The 12,782-nt window shown below is 38.0% G+C and overlaps 1 protein-coding gene across 6 annotated transcripts in view; it reads left to right on the forward strand.

Moving 5' to 3' along the window:
* Positions 1-712, forward strand: part of MAP3K4 (mitogen-activated protein kinase kinase kinase 4) — a 126,489-nt gene extending 125,777 nt beyond the window's left edge. For all 6 annotated transcript variants that reach the window (XR_004029408.1, XM_030809934.1, XM_030809936.1 and 3 more), the window contains one exon: positions 177-712. Coding sequence is in view for 5 of the 6 variants with exons in the window: in XM_030809934.1 (XP_030665794.1) it covers positions 177-197 (21 nt within the window). In the remaining variant the exon portion in view is untranslated. The remainder of the gene's footprint in view (positions 1-176) is intronic.
* The last annotated feature ends 12,070 nt before the right edge of the window (positions 713-12,782 follow it).

Raw genomic sequence — 12,782 nt, forward strand, 5'->3', positions numbered from 1 at the left:
TAACTTACCTCTGCCATTGTTCATTACATTTCTTAAGCCTTTCTCTCTGTGCCCAGTACATTGCTGGGAGCATCAGGATGAGTGGATGGGGCCTTCCCCGTAAGACTCATACTGCCCGTATGCACAAGCACACACCTGGCTCTGCAAGGGCTCAGCTCTCTCCTGCTTCCTCACAGGTTTGCACAGATGAAGAATGAAGCCCAGTAGAATATGGACTTGGAAAATTCTCTTAATCACTACTGTATGTAATATTTACATAAAGACTGTGCTGAGAAGCAGTATAAGCCTTTTTAACCTTCCAAGACTGAAGACTGCACAGGTGACAAGCGTCACTTCTCCTGCTGCTCCTGTTTGTCTGATGTGGCAAAAGGCCCTCTGGAGGGCTGGTGGCCACGAGGTTAAAGAAGCTGCATGTTAAGTGCCATTACTACTGTACACGGACCATCGCCTCTCTCTCCTCCATGTCTCGTGCGACTGAGAACCGTGACATCAGCGTAGTGTTTTGACCTTTCTAGGTTCAAATGAAGTTGTAGTGTTATCAGGCGTCCCATACCTTGTTTTTAATCTCCTGTTTGTTGAGTGCACTGACTGTGAAACCTTTACCTTTTTTGTTGTTGTTGGCAAGCTGCAGGTTTGTAATGCAAAAGGCTGATTACTGAAATTTAAGAAAAAGGTTCTTTTTTCAATAAATGGTTTATTTTAGGAAAGCTCAGTTATATTGTCTTTTAATGGTTAACAGCTTATGAGCCAACGCAGTATGATACAGAAGTCTGTCATTTTCACTTATCTGTTCCTCAAAAGGAGGAGCACAATCATGTGTGCTAAAGATGGTCACTGGGTTTGGTGTCCCTTTAGGATCGCCTCACTGGAAAGCAAAGGAAATAAATGAAGCAACACTAATGACGTAAGGTGGTTCCTTTTAATTATTTTCTATTAACCAGCAAATTTATAACAGATAAAAGTTTAAGCCTTGTTATCACATGTTGGGAATTCACTTTATTTTTAAAGCAAGATGTATAGGTGCTAGGTCAGTGTAAATACTGCTGAATGATCTGATGAGAAAGCATCTTTTTCAGAAGTAAACATTTCAGCAGTTAGCTTTCCAAAACAGCCCAAATTATACATCATTGGTGTTTTGTTTTGTTTTTGTTTTTGCTATTAAATTTTTTTAAAAGATTGACCATAAAGCTTCCTGAAATCTTTTTGGAAGATCACTGACTCTCACTCCTTACACGTAGCCATTGACCCTGCGCAAGTAATTTCTCAAGCAGGTTTTGTATTAATCTTCCTTCAGAAGAGTAGATCCCTTCAGCCAAGAAGTTAATGTCCAGAGAATATTGGCATCACAAAAGGATTTATACAACCACTTAGAATTTTAAGACTTCTTCAAATACAGCTTTTTGAGTTATATTTTGCATAATATTTGAAGGGTACAACTTTTAGTATAGTTACATAGTTGTGCAATCATCATCTCAGTCCAATTTTAGAACATTCCCATCACCCCCAAAAGAAATCTCATGTCCATTTGCGGTCACTCCCCATTCTCACCCCCAGCCTTAGGTAACCACTAAACGATTTCCTGTTTCTATAGATTTTCCTATTCTGGACATTTCATATACATAGAGTTTTATAATATGTGGTATTTTGTATCTGTCTTCTTTCACTTCACGTATTTCTGAGATTGATCCAAGTTGTAGCGGGTTTCAAGACGTCATTCCTTTTTATTACTGAGACTGTTAGACTGCCAAACATTTATTTATCCATTTACTAGTTGATTGGGTTGTGCCCACTTTTTGGTTATTATAAATAATGCTGCTTTGAATATTCCTGCAGAAGTCTTTGTACAAAAATGTTTTCATTTTTCTTGGGAGTAGATTTGCTGGGTCATGTGGTATATCTCTGTTCAACATTTTCAGAAACTTCCAAACCGTTTTCCAAAGTGGTATACCATCTTATACCCCCACTAGCAATGTGTGAGGGTTCCAACTTCTCCATCCCCTCTCCAGTACTTGGAGTTGTGCTTTTTTTTTTGATAATGTCCATTCTAGTTAATGTACAGTAGTATCCTGTTTTGATTTGCATTTCCCTAAACTTCCAAACTTTTTCAAAGTGATGCACCATCTTATACCCTCCGACTAGCAATGTATGAGGGTTCCAACTTCTCCATACCCTCTCCAATACTTGCAATTGTGCTTTTTTTTGATAATGTCCATTCTAGTTAACGTGAAGAGGTATCTTATTTTGATTTGCATTTCCCTAATGATGGTGAACATCTTTTCATGTGCTTGTTGGATATCTTCTTTGGTGAAACATCTATTCAAATCATTTTAAAATTGGGTTATTCATCATCTTATTATTGGTTTGTAATAGTTGTTTTATGTGTTCTGGATATAGGTCCATACAGGACATATGATTTGCAAATTTTTTTTTTTTCCCCAGTCTGTGGCTTATCTTTTCATTTTGTTTTAACAATGTCTTTTGAAAAAGTACTATTTAAAAAATTTTTTTGAAGTCCAGTTTATCAACTTGGTCTTTGTTGCTTGTGCTCTTGATATCATATCTAAGAAATCATTGCCTGACCCAAGGTCACAAAGATTTACATCTATGTTTTTTTTCTAAGAGTTTTGGAGTTTTAGCACTTACATTAGGCCTGTCATCTATTTTTAATTTTTGTGTATGATATCACATAAGGGTCCACATTCATTCTTCTGCATGTGGATATTTATTTGGCCCAATATCATTTGTTGAAAAGGCTATTCTTTGTTGAAAATCAGTTGACCATAAATGAAAAGGTTTATTTCTGGACTTCCAATTATATTCCATTAATCTCTATGTTTATCTTACACCATACTGTCTTATACCATCCTGTCTTAGTTACTATAGCTTTGTATTTAGTTTTAAAAAATGGGAAGTGTGCGTCCTCCAATTGTGTTCTTCTTTTTCAGGATCATTTTGGCTATTTGGGGTAATTTGCATTTCCATATGAATTTTAGGATCATTTTGTCAATTTCTACATAAAAGCAAAACAAAACCACCTGTGATTTGGATTGGATTGCAAAGAATCTGTAGAACAACTTGGGGAGTATTGTTTTCTTAATCTGAAGTCTTTCTATCTGTTAACACAGGATATATCTCCATTTATTTAGATATTTCTTCAGCACTGCTTTGTGATTTTTGTCGTATACCTCTTGAACTTGTTAAGTTTATTCCTAAGTATTCTTTTTATTGCTACTATGGGTGAAAAATAATAATTTCATTTCCAGATTGTTCATTGCCCCCCCATATATATATATATATATATATATAAAATTTTTTTATATATATATATATATAAAAATAATGTGTGTGTGTGTATGTGTGTGTACCCTCCACACACATACACAGTACACACACATACACAGTGTGGATACACACACACACACATATATATAGAGTGTAGATATACACACACACACACACAATTCATAAATTTTTATATGTTTATCTCTTATCCTACTCTGAATTCATTTTATAGTTCTATTAGTTGTTTTTGTAGGCTCCATAGGATTTTCTACAAATAAAATAATGTTTTCCATGAATAAAAAGTTTTACTTCTTCCTTTACACTCTAGACTCTAGATACCTTTCATTTCTTTTTCTTGCTTAATTGCACTGGCTAGACCTTCCAGTACAGTGTTGAATAGTGGTGATGAGAATGGACATCCTTGTCATATTTTTGACATTTTTATCTTAGCTGGAAATTACTCATTCTTTCACCATTAAGTGTGGTGTTACAGGTTTTCATTAATGCCCTTTTTCCATTGGAGGAAGTTCCCTTCTATTTCTGGTTTGTTGAGAGAGTTTTTGTCATGAATGGGTGTTTTATTTTGTCAGATGCTCTTTATTGAGATGATTGTAAGGTTTTGTACTTTGCTGTGTTGTAATATGGTATATTACATTAATTGATTTGGGGGTGTTAAATCAATCTTGTATTCCTAAGTCCTAGTTGATCATTGGGTGTATTCCTTTTTATGTGTTGCTGCATTCATTTGCAGTATTTTGTTGAGGACCTTTGCTTCCATATTATATGAAGGATATTGCTCTTGTAGTTTTTATTTCTTGTGATGTTGTTTTCTGGCATTGGTATCGGTAATGCTGGCCTCATACAGTGAGTTTGGAAATTTTCCTCTTCTCTGTTTTCTCAGAGATTGTGAAGGATTGGTTGTGTGTGTGTGTGTGTGTGTGTGTGTATTTTTAACCAAATTCTTTTACATGTTTGATAGAATTCAGTAGTAAAACTAGCTAGGCATGAGTGAGTTTTCTTTTTGGGAATATTTTAAGTTACTAATCCAGTCTTTTTGCTTCTCGCAGGTCTGTTTGGGTTTTATTTCCGTGTGTGTCACTTTTTTTTTTTTTTAAGATTTTTGGGGAACAGGTAGTGTTTGGTTACATGAATAAATTCTTTAGTGGTGATTTCTGAGATTTTGGTACACCCATCACCAAGCAGTGTACACTGTACCCAATGCGTACTCTTTTATCCCTCACCGCCCTCCCACCCTTCCCCCGAGTCTCCAAAGTCCATTGTATCATTCATGCCTTTGTGTCCTCATAGCTTAGCTCCCACTTAAGAGTGAGAACACACGATGTTTGGTTTTCCATTCCTGAGTTACTTCACTTAGAATAATGGTCTCCAATTCCATCCAGGTTGCTGCAAATGCCATTATTTCATTCCTTTTTATGACTAGGTAGTATTCCATACGTATTCCTGAGTATTCTTTTTATTGCTACTATGGGTGAAAATAATAATTTCATTTCCAGATTGTTCATTGCCTCTATATATATATACATATATATACACATATATATACACACACACATACATATATGTATGTGTGTGTATATGTGTGTATGTATACACGTATGTATACATATATGTATACATATATGTATACATGTATGTATACATGTATGTATGTATACATATATACACATATGTATATACGTATATACATATATACACATATGTGTATAGAGAGTGTGTGTGTGTGTATATATATATATATATATACACACACACACACACACACATACATGCATACATACGTACACACTAGATATTCTTTATCCACTCATTGACTAATGGGCATTTGGGCTGGTTCCATATTTTTGCATTTGCAAATTGTGCTTCTATAAGCATGCATGTGCAAGTACCTTTTTCATATAATGACTGCTTTTCCTCTGGGTAGATACCCAGGAGTGGGACTGCTGGATCAAATGGTAGTTCTACTTTTAGTTCTTTAAGAAATCTCCATACTGTTTTCCATAGTGGTTGTTCTAGTTTACATTCCCACCAATAGTGTAAAGATATTACCTTTTCACCACCTCCACACCAACATCTATATTTTTAAATTTTTTATTGCCATTCTTGCAGGAGTAAGGTGGTATCTCATTGTGATTTTGATTTGCATTTCTCTGATCATTAGTGATGCTGAGCATTTTTTTTAGGTTTGTTGGCATTTGTATATCTTCTTTTGAGAATTGTCTATTCGCGTCCTTAGCCCACTTTTTGATGGGATTGTTTTGTTTTCTTGCTGATTCGTTTGAGTTCCTTGTAGATTCTGGATATTAGTCCTTTGTCAGATGTATAGATCGCAAAGACCTTTTCCCACTCTGTGAGTTGTCTGTTTACTCTGCTGATTATTTCTTTTGCCATACAAAAGCTTTTTAGTTTAATAAAGTCCCATCTGTTTACCTTTGTTTTTGTTGTATTTGCTTTTGTGTCCTTAGTCATAAAGTATTTGCCTAAGCCAGTGTCTAGAAGTGTTTTTCCAATGTTACTGTCTAGAATTTTTATGGTTTCAGGTCTTAGATTTAAATCTCTGATCCATCTTCAGTTGATTTTTATATAAGGTGAGAGATGAGAATTCAGTCTCATTCTTCTACATGTGGCTTGCCAGTTATCCCAGCACTATTTATTGAATAGGGCATCCCTTCCCCATTTTATGTTTTTGTTTGCTTTGTCAAAGATCAGTTGACTATAACTAAGTGTTTGGCCTTATTTGGGGTTCTCTATTCTGTTCCATTGGTCTATATGCCTGTTTTTATACCAGTACCATCATGTTTTGGTGACTATGGCCTTATAGTTTAAAGTCAGGTAATGTAATGCCTCCAGATTTGTTCTTTTTGCTTAGTCTTGCTTTGGCTATATAGACTCTTTTTTTGGTTCCATATGAATTTTAGAATTGTTTTTTTCTAGTTCTGTGAATTATGGTGGTATTTTGATGTGAACTGCATTGAATTTGTAGATTGCTTTTGGCAGTGTGGTCATTTTCACAATATTGATTCTACCTATCCATGAGCTGGGGATTTGTTTCCAGTTGTTTGTGCCATCTGTGATTTCTTTCAGCAGTGTTTTTGTAGTTTTCCTTTTAGAGGTCTTTCACCTCCTTGGTTCAGTGGGTTGTTTTTTTTTTTTTTCGTCAGCTATTGTAAAAGAGGTTGAGTTACTGATTTGATTCTCAGCTTGGTCACTGTTGATGTACAATAAGACTGCTGATTTGCGTACATTAATTTTGTATCCAGAAACTTTGCTGAATTCATTTACCAGTTCTAGGAGCTTTTTGGAGGAGGCTTTAGGGTTTTCTAAGTATACCTTCATCAAAGGCAAACAGCAACAGTTTGATTTCCTCTTTACCAATTTGAATGCCCTTTATGTCTTTCTCTTGTCTGATTGCTCTGGCTAGACCTTTCAGTACTATGTTGCATGGAAGTGGTCAAAGTGGGCATCCTTGTCTTGTTCCAGTTCTCAGGGGGAATGCCTTCAGCTTTTCTCCCTTCAGTATAATGTTGGCTGTGGGTTTGTCATAGGTGGCTTTTATTACCTCAAGGTATGTCCCTTCTATGCCGATTTTGCTGAGAGTTTTAATCATAAAAGGATGCTGCATTTTGTCAAACACCTTTTCTCTTTCCATTGAGATGATCATGAAATTTTTGTTTTTAATTCTGTTTATGTGGTGTATCACATTTATTGGCTTGTGGATGTTAAACCATCCCTGCATTCTGGTATGAAACCCACTTGATCATGGTGGATTATCTTTTTAATTAAGATTCATGTTGGATTCAGTTAGCTTGTATTTTGTTAAGGATTTTTGCATCTATGTTCATCAGGGATATTGGTGTCTAGTTTTTTTTGTTATGTCCTTTCCTGCTTTTGGTATTAGGGTGATACTGGCTTCATAGAATGATTTAGGGAGGATTCCCTCTTTCTCTATCTTTTGGAATAGTGTCGATAGGATTGGTACCAATTCTTTTTTGAATGTCTGAAAGAACTCAGCTGTGAATCTGTCTGGGGCTGGACTTTTTTTTTGTTGACAATTTTTTTATTACTATTTCAGTGTCACTGCTTGTTATTAGTCTGTTCAGAGTTTCTGTTTCTCCTGATTTAATCTAGGAGGGTTGTAGATTTCCAGGATTTTATCCATCTCCTCTAGGTTTTCTAGTTTATGCACATAAAGTTGTTCATATAGCCTTGAATGATCTTTTGTATTTCTGTGGTATCAGTTGTAATATCTCCCGTTTCATTTCTAATTGAGCTTATTTGGATCTTCTCCTTTCTTGTTTTGCTTAGTTTTGCAATTGGTCTATCAATTTTATGTACCTTTTCAAAAACCAGCTTTTTATTTCATTTATCTTTTGTATTTTTTTGTTTGTTTCAATTTGATTTAGTTCTGCTCTGATCTTGGTTATCTCTTTTCTTCTACTGTGTTTGGGTTTGGTTTGTTCTTGTTTCTCCAGCTCCTTAAGGTCTGACCTTAGCTTTTCTGTTTGTGCTCTTTCAGACTTTTTGATGTAGGCATTTAATGCTATGAACAGGATTTCCTCTTAGCACCACCTTTTCTGTATACCAGAGGTTTTGATAGGTTGTGTCACTATTATTGTTCAGTTTAGATAATTTTTAAATTTCTATCTTGATTTCATTGTTGACCCAGTGATCATTCAGAAGCAGGTTATTTAATTTCCATGTATTTGCATGGTTTTGAGAGTTCCTTTTTGAGTTGATTCCAATTTTATTCCACTGTGGTCTGAGAGTACTTGCTATAATTTTGATTTTCTTAAATTTGTTGAGACTTGTTTTATGGCCTATCATATAGTCTGTCTTGGAGAATGTTCCATGTGCTGATGAATAAGAGCAGTTGTTGAGTATAGAATATTCTGTAAATACCTGTTAAGTCCATTTGTACTAGGGTATAGTTTAAGTCCATTGTTTGTTGACTTTCTGTCTTGATGACCTGTCTAGTACTGTCCGTGGGTTATTGAAGTTCCCCCTAGTATTGTGTTGCTGTCTGTCTCATTTCTTAGGTCTAGTAGTAATTGTTTTATAAATTTGGGAGCTCCAGTGTTAGGTGCATATATATTTTAGAATTGTGGTATTTTCCTGTTGGTTTAGTCCTTTTATCATTATATAATGTCTCTCTTTGTCTTTTTTTTTTTTTTTTTTTTTTTTTTTTTGAGACAGTTTCACTCTTGCTGCCTAGGCTGGAGTGCAGTGGTGCAATCTCGGCTCACTGCAACCTCTGCCTCCCAGGTTCAAGCGATTATCCTGCCTCAGCCTCCCCTCTCTTTGTCTTTTTTAATTGCTGTTGCCTTAAAGTTTGTTTTGTCTGATATAAGAATAGCTACTCCTGCTTGCTTTTGGTGTCCATTTGCATGGAGTGTCTTTTTTCACTCCTTTACCTTAAGTTTATGTGAGTCTTTATGTGTGAGGTGGGTCTCTTGAAGACAGCAGGTACTTGGTGAATTTTTAGTCATTCTGCCATTGTGTATCTTTTACTGGAGCTTTAGGCCATTTACATTCAATGTTACTATTGGCCTTAGAGGTACTGTTGTATTCATTGTGCTGTTTGTTGCCTGAATCCCTTTTTTTTTTTCCATTGTTTTGTTTTATAGGTCCTGTGAGATTCCTGCTTTAAAGAGGTTCTGTTTTGATGTGTTTCTAGGATTTGTTTCAAGATTTAGAGCTCCTTTTAGCAGTTCCTGTAGTACTGGCTTGGTAGTGGCAAATTCTCTCAGCATTTGTTTGTCTGAAAAAGACTATCTTTCTTTCATACGTGATGTTTAGTTTTCCTGGATACAAAATTCTTGGCTGATGATTGTTTTGTTTAAGAGGGTAAAGATAAGACCCCAGTCCCATCCAGCTTGTAGGGTTTCTGCTGAGAAATCTGCTGTTAATCTGATAGGTTTTCCTTTATAGGTTACCTGATGCTTTTGCCTCACAGCTCTTAAGAGTCTTTCCTTCATCTTGACATTAAATAGATGACTATGTTCCTAGGCAGTGATCTTCTTGTGATAAATTTCCCAGGCATTCTTTGAGCTTCTTTATTTGGATGTCTAGATCTCTAGCAAGGCTCAGGAAGTTTTCCTTGATTATTCCCTCAAATACGTTTTTCACACTTTTAGATTTCTTCTTTAGGAACACCAGTTATTCTTAGGTTTGATCATTTAACATAATCCCAAACTTCTTGGAGGCATTGTTTTTAATTCTTTTTTATTTTTGTCTTTGTCAGACTGGGTTAATTTGAAAGCCTCGTCTTCAAGCTCTGATGTTCTTTCTTCTACTTGTTTGATTCTGTTGTTGAGACTTTCCAGTGCATTTCGCAATTCTCCAAGTGTGTCCTTTGTTTCCAGAAGTTGTGATTGTTTTTTATTTAGGCTGTTTCACTGGAGATTTTTCCATTCATATCCTATATAATTTTATTTCTTTAAGTTGGACTTCACCTTTCTCTGGTTCCTCCTCGATTTAACAGTCGACCTTCTGAATTTTTTTCTGGCAATTCAGAGATTTTGTCTTGATTTGGATTCATTGCTAGTGAGCTTGTGTGATCTTTTGAGGGTGTTAAAGAACCTTGTTTTTTCATATTACCAGAATTGTTTTTCTAGTTCCTGCTCAATTGAATAGACTGTCAGAGAGATCTTGGACTCAAGGGCTGCTCTTCAGATTCCTTTGTCCCATGGGGTGCTCCCTTGATGTGGTGGTCTCCCCTTTCCCCTAGGGATGGGGCTTCCTGAGAGTTGAACTGCAGTGATTTTTATTTCTCTTCTGGATCTAACCACCCAGTGGAGCTACCGGGCTCTGGGCTGGTCCTGGGGAGTGTCTGCAAAGAGTCTTGTGATGTGATATGTCTTCATGTCTCTCAGCCATGGATACCAGCACCTGCTCTGGTGGAGGCATCAGGGGAATGAAGTGGACTCTGTGAGGGTCCTTGGTTTTATTTTTGTTAAGTAAGCTTGCTTTGTGTTCGTTGGCCTCCAGCCAGGAGGTGGTGCTTTCAAAAGCGTTATCAGCTGTGGTGGTGTGGGGCGGATGAAAAGCCTATCAAGCTGTGGTGGTGTGGGGCGGATGAAAAGCCTATCAGCTGTGGTGGTGTGGGGCGGATGAAAAGCCTATCAGCTGTGGTGGTATGGGCGGATGAAAAGCCTATCAGCTGTGGTGGTTGGGCGGATGAAAGGCCTATCAGCTGTGGTGGTCTGGGGCGGATGAGGTGGTGGGCAGGGCCTTAGAGCTCCCAAGACATTATGTTCTTTGTCTTCAGCTACCAGGGCGGGTAGAGAAAGATCATCAGGTGGAGGCAGGGTTAAGCGGGTCAGAGCTCAGCCTCTCCTGGGCAGGGCTTGGTGTGGCTGCTATGGGGGACAGGGGTGTGGTTCCCAGGCCAATGGAGTTATGTTCCGAGGGGGATTGTGGCTGCCTCTGCAGTGTCACACAGGTCACCCAGGAAGCAGGGGAAAGCCGGCAGTCGCTGGCCTTACCCAGCTCCCAAAAGGCCGGTCTCATTCCCACCATGTCCCCTACAAAAGCAGGGAGTTTACTCCCAGGCAGCCAGTGAGCAGGGCTGAGAACTCGCCCCAGGCTACAAGGCTCGCAGCTGAGAAAGCTAGCACTCACAGTTCCGCGGCCGCCCACAGAGCCTGCAGCGGCAATCCACCTCCTTCAAAACCTCCTTCAAAGGGTCTGTGGATTCTCTTCGCTTTCCTGGTAAGTGTAGTTCTTGGAGCAAAAGTTTATGGTGTGAGTCTCCACACACTGTTCTGTCCATCTGAGAGGGAGCTGCAGGTTAGTCCTGCCTCCCATCTGCCATTTGCCCTCCCCAAACTTTCTCCTCTAGTTAAAGTAATTGAAGTCTGTAGGAATTTGTCCATTTTAGCTGAGTTGTCTAATTTGTTGACATACAATTGTTCATGGTATTCGCTAATAATACTTTTAATGTTTCTAAGGCTGGTAGTGATGTCTGCTTTTGTGCTCTTTTTCTTGGCTAATAATCAATTTTGTTGGCCTTTTCAAAGAATCAAATTCTGATTTCATTAATACTCTCTCTTGTTTTGCTGGTTTCCATTTTTTTTCCATACTAATCTTTATTCTTCTGCATACTTTGGGTTTAATTTATTCATCTTTTTAAAAGTTTCTTGAGACAGAATGTGGTCAAGACAAAAATGATGGTAAAAATAATCTTCCAGAGCATTTTTTAAAGTAGTTTGTAAATAGAGCTTATATCTCAAACACATTCTAAAGGTGGTTTCTCAATAAGAAAAAAAAAGTAATAATATAAAATCAAGTAGTAGCTTTTTTTTCCCTTCTACATATCAGCCTCAGTCTGCTGGGATTATATTCCTTAGCGCAGGGTTGGTGGCCCTTTCCAGGAAAGGGCCAGAGAGTGAATATTTTGGTCTTGTGGTCCATACAGTCTTGGTTACAACAACTCAGCTCTGCTGTTGTGGCACGAAAGCAGCCGTAGATCATGTGCAGGTGAATAGATGTGGCTGTGCCCAGCAAAACTTTATTTACAAAGCAAGCTGCAGGCCAGGTGGGGCTGTAGCCAGAATCAGCCAACCCCCACTCTAGAACACTAAACACAATTAAGAAACAGTGCATTCTTCTTCGTCTAGCAGAGTTTATATAAAAGAGTATCGTCTTTCGGAAGCAGTCCCCTCTGGGAGCTGGATGTATAATGCTACCTTGTTTTCTATACTGCAGTAAAAAGGTGGACTACACTGCTCAGGTGTGGTGGCTGAGATAACAAGACTGGTTTCCTGGGCTTATACAGGATACTGAAGGCAGCTCTAAAGCAGGGCTTTCAAAGGCGTGTTGTGTGGTGACACGGGAAATGAGGTGTCATCTCCCAGGGCACAGCAGCCATTAAGATCCGTGGACATTCCTTTATGTTTACAGACCCTGTTTAGGTTTCAAGAGCTTTACAAAACTCCAAAATGGCCAAGAAGAGTTTCAGCTTGCTTTTGAAGACTGCATTTCTACCTACGGGAGTATGAGTCTGTCCTTTGAAGCCTGCTCTTTTTTTTCCTGTTAAAAGATCAGTGTATTTTCCCAGAAGGGATCGGTTTGTTATTGGCTATGTGATGAAGCAGGTTAACTTGTTAGTGTGGTGTCTGAGGTCATGGCAAGTCACAGATTTAACACTGTGATGGAAATTCCCATGACATGTGCTGCTTGAAATGTTTATCACGTCACCCATCCCTGTCATCTAATAGCCTCGCAAATTCCCAGCCTCCCCTGAATTAACAGAAGGGTCACAGGCTTTCCACTCTGGGGCGAGTCCTCTGGTAACCTGCTCCAGTGTTCTGGCATTTTGTCAAGTCACTTTTTCTCTTCTTGAGACAGCTATTGTCAGTCATAGGAGCACAGTTCTTTTCATGTATCATTAGGTGGTTTGTTCTAGTCTGTTGGAATCATTCCTGTTGCAGAGTGACTTGCAGACACATGTGCAACTTCAGTGGTTTTCTAACCACCTTTTC

This window comes from Nomascus leucogenys, chromosome 3, assembly GCF_006542625.1.
Source record: "Nomascus leucogenys isolate Asia chromosome 3, Asia_NLE_v1, whole genome shotgun sequence".
NCBI lineage: Eukaryota > Metazoa > Chordata > Mammalia > Primates > Hylobatidae > Nomascus > Nomascus leucogenys.